The 3,505-nt window shown below is 40.9% G+C and overlaps 1 protein-coding gene across 1 annotated transcript in view; it reads left to right on the forward strand.

The window, feature by feature from the left end:
* rpn1 (ribophorin I) overlaps positions 1–1,000 on the forward strand; it is a 5,388-nt gene extending 4,388 nt beyond the window's left edge. Inside the window, exon 10 of the mRNA XM_010779423.1 lies at positions 12–1,000. Coding sequence (XP_010777725.1) covers positions 12–194 — 183 coding nt within the window. The 3' untranslated portion in view covers positions 195–1,000. The remainder of the gene's footprint in view (positions 1–11) is intronic.
* The last annotated feature ends 2,505 nt before the right edge of the window (positions 1,001–3,505 follow it).

The following is a 3,505-nucleotide window of genomic DNA, read 5'->3' on the forward strand; positions in this document are numbered from 1 at the left end:
CCCCCCCTCAGGTCGGGGAGGTGCAGAAGCTGGACGGCCAGGTGAAGGAGCTGGTGTGCCGCTCCAGCCAGGAGGCGGAGCGTCTGGTGGCTGGGAAGGTGAAGAAGGAGGCTTACATCGAGAGCGAGAAGACGCTGAGCGGCAAGAGACAAGAGCTGGTCGGCCGCATCGACAGTCTGCTGGACGCCCTCTAAACTACTCCTGCCACACGCGAACAGACACACACACACACACACACACCATCCATGCGACAACACAAGACCGACTATTTGTATGAATGAGTATTAAATGAAATGTGACACATTTGCTTACACATTTTTTGTACCATTCTTGAGACATGGACAATTAAAATCTGATCTTTTGGCAGTGACGGGTTTATCCAAAAATGTGTGCCTTGTGATAAACTTGAGGTCAGCTCTGCGTCACAACATTTGGCTTTTTTTGTTTGTCTGTATTTCAGTTTGTTGAGCTACACTTAAACTCTGACACACTGCTCAGACTTGACACTCAATTTTCATGTTCGGATCTGGACTTTATCTTTTTTTTCTGTATGTATGGTTATGGGACTTTTTTTTGTTGGAAACTAATTGCAGAAGGGCCCAAGTCTTTTCTTCCTCATGTCTTTACTCGCATAAGCCGTATTCAAAGATTGAACCATCTCTCGCTCTGAAGTATGAAAGTGAATGTTTTTCCAATCGTATCTCTTTTGCACTTACAGCTGTTTTCTACTCGCCCCCTAACTGACATTTATATTTGAACAAATCCGAAGCTCTAAATTTGTCTCATCCCACATGCTTGTTGATGTCCCTCGGTCACATTTTCTACATTTTGTATTATTTTCTTTTTGTAAGTGATGTATTTTTTTTTCGACCATGAGATTAGTGAATACATGAGATTAGGTTTATGCGAGAAGAGACACGAGAGATGGGACACGGATGTTTGTGGAATGGGCAATGACATGAAAAGCTGTCAAATTTGAAATAAAGTTTTGAGAAACTCAGCATTTAGCATGTTTTTAAGACAACACACTGGGGAATGAAGATGGAAAATGGAGTTAACAGCTGTTGGATAGATCATCTAGGGATGCAGTCCCTTGGTAAATCAAAAGAGGGCGCACTTGTGTCAAGTACCAACAGCAGGCTTTTTCTCAAAGCTTTGATTCTCCCATTGAATACTTTGCAGACATGAAGATATCATCCAAAATAAGCTACAAATGAGTTTTTCCTTATGCCCCTTTTTTAAAAACTGGGGATTTCCAGCACATTGTTGCATTTCTCATTTCAGAGAAACCACACCTATCACCCTCTCCTCCCCAGTGAGCGGAGCAGCCGACCTGCCTCCATCCCAGAGGTCAGTCTGAGGTCATCGCTTTCCCTCTGAGGTCACCAGGGGTCCCGGCAGGTCACTTCCTGCTCCATAATAACAGTTTTGGTTCCCCTCACAATGATAATGTTAACATATTGTATGTGCCATACAATAATCATTCTGAAAATACACAGCAGGGGGAAAGCAAAGACAATGTCTGTTAGCGCTGATGCTCGGTGCTGCTGAAAGGCCACACAATAGCATTTTTGTTTGTGTGTTTGTTCTGTGAGTGCAGATTTGGAGCGCTGAGAGTCGCCGAGTCTCATTCACGTCCACATCAGCACCGAGACCGAGGACAAACGCTGAGCTCACGTCTGCTCGGCCTCGATGCTATCAGGTCTGTGAGTTTCAGTGACGTGATTGAAAGATTCCTTTGGAGGTTGTTTTTGATTTGTGGATTTCAGAGGGTTTATAGACTGACACTCTGGCCTTAAAAATACTTTCTTTCAAATAGAGGACTGAATTCATCTTAGATGTCGTAACAATACCCCAGCAGCAAGGATTTTGGCACCAGAGCCTCTATTGATCTAATCGTTAAACACATTTTAATTTTAATTGTAAATAGTTAAAAACTATCAATAATTTTCTCAAAAACTCACAGCCTTAATTAATAAGTTCTGCTATTTTTGAATGACAACATATTTAACGATTGGACCACAAGTCGTTGACTAAATCAAATATGCAGACTCAGTTTTCTCTCCATTTTGTATAAAACATTGAAAGACATCCCCTTGGACTTTGAGTCACTGGGATGATTATTTTTCCATATTTTCAAACATTTTATAGACCAAAAGATGAATCAATCAATATATAAAGTAACTTGCAGATAAGTTGGGTTTGTTGTTTGTTATCAGAATGAGAAATCCTGTATTCCTCCTGCAGTGGGGAAAAAAGTATTGGTTGGTTTTTGTGTCAACTGCTACTGGCGATATTAAACAACAATATCACACATAACAAAATGGTAATACTGCTTTTCAGAGGGAAACAGTATTATAAACGAAGTAAGTAATGTGAAATATTTCCTGTATAAATTCTAATGAACTATTCATATGCTCCTAATCTGGAAGTCGTAAAAACCATGAAGCTACATTTTTCTTGTTGTTTCCTCAGCTGTTTGGTCCATTAGAGTTAATGAGCTGATTAGAAAAACGCGGTTTATCAGGTGTTACATTTTACTCCATTACGATTAGATGGTGTTACTGTCTTATTTATGTGAGACCAAATATAGTCCCTGCAGTTAGTTTCTATCTTTGTTTTATTGTTCTTACTACGTCTACACTCATTTTCTTCCTTTTTGTTTTAAATCATGTACTTCTGTGGCATGATATTTGATTTCCTTTGGTAAAACCATAAAGCATTATGGTCTTAACGCAAACGTAGGCAGTGAAGTTGTTACTGTTTTGGCTTTGTAGGGCAGAGTAGGCCTCTGCCTCTTTGATTGGCCCTTCATTGACAGAGCACACACGTGATTAACCATGTTACCCTCCTTAAATACGAATATGTCTTAAATGTCTTCTTCACTTTTAACAAAGGGCATATTTTTGATTCCTAATTGTCTCTTTACAGTTGTATTCATACGGGCACAGATTTTAAGTAAGAAATAAGACCTTTTAGGATCTGATGTCATAACTTTACCTTAAATAGGCTGCATTTGAGCCCCTCCATTTTATCAAAAATCACATTTTTGAATTTGCTGTAAGAATGATACTGTTAGGCTATTGGCTGCTTCATGAAGGGCCTCACTGAACACGGCTTTTGTCATCACACATTGGTTTCTTGAAGCATTTGCTCTCCCATTTGACTGTTATATCATCGGGTGGTGTTTGGATGATTGGCCTTTCAGTCTTTTCAGTTCCAGGCCTGTCCTCGGGCCCAGGATGTGATTACCGGTCGCATAGGAGCTGCGGTTGATCTGTTAGCCTGAGCCGAGCAGAATACTGTTTAAACCGGAATTCATGTGCAGCACTGTATCCTGATGTGGCAAACCGTGTGTGTGAGGGTGGGTTTCAGGGGGTTTTATGCAGGGTGTTGGACTGCCTGGGTTGCCATGTGGTTGAGCTGTCATGGTCCCCCCCTTCAGATTATGATCTTCCTTTCCTGAAGTAAAAGATGCAGAGTGTGTTCTTTCTTTATCTGCCAG

Source organism: Notothenia coriiceps, unplaced genomic scaffold, assembly GCF_000735185.1.
Source record: "Notothenia coriiceps isolate Sejong01 unplaced genomic scaffold, NC01 NC01_scaffold00020194, whole genome shotgun sequence".
In the NCBI taxonomy this organism is placed as follows: Eukaryota; Metazoa; Chordata; class Actinopteri; order Perciformes; family Nototheniidae; genus Notothenia; species Notothenia coriiceps.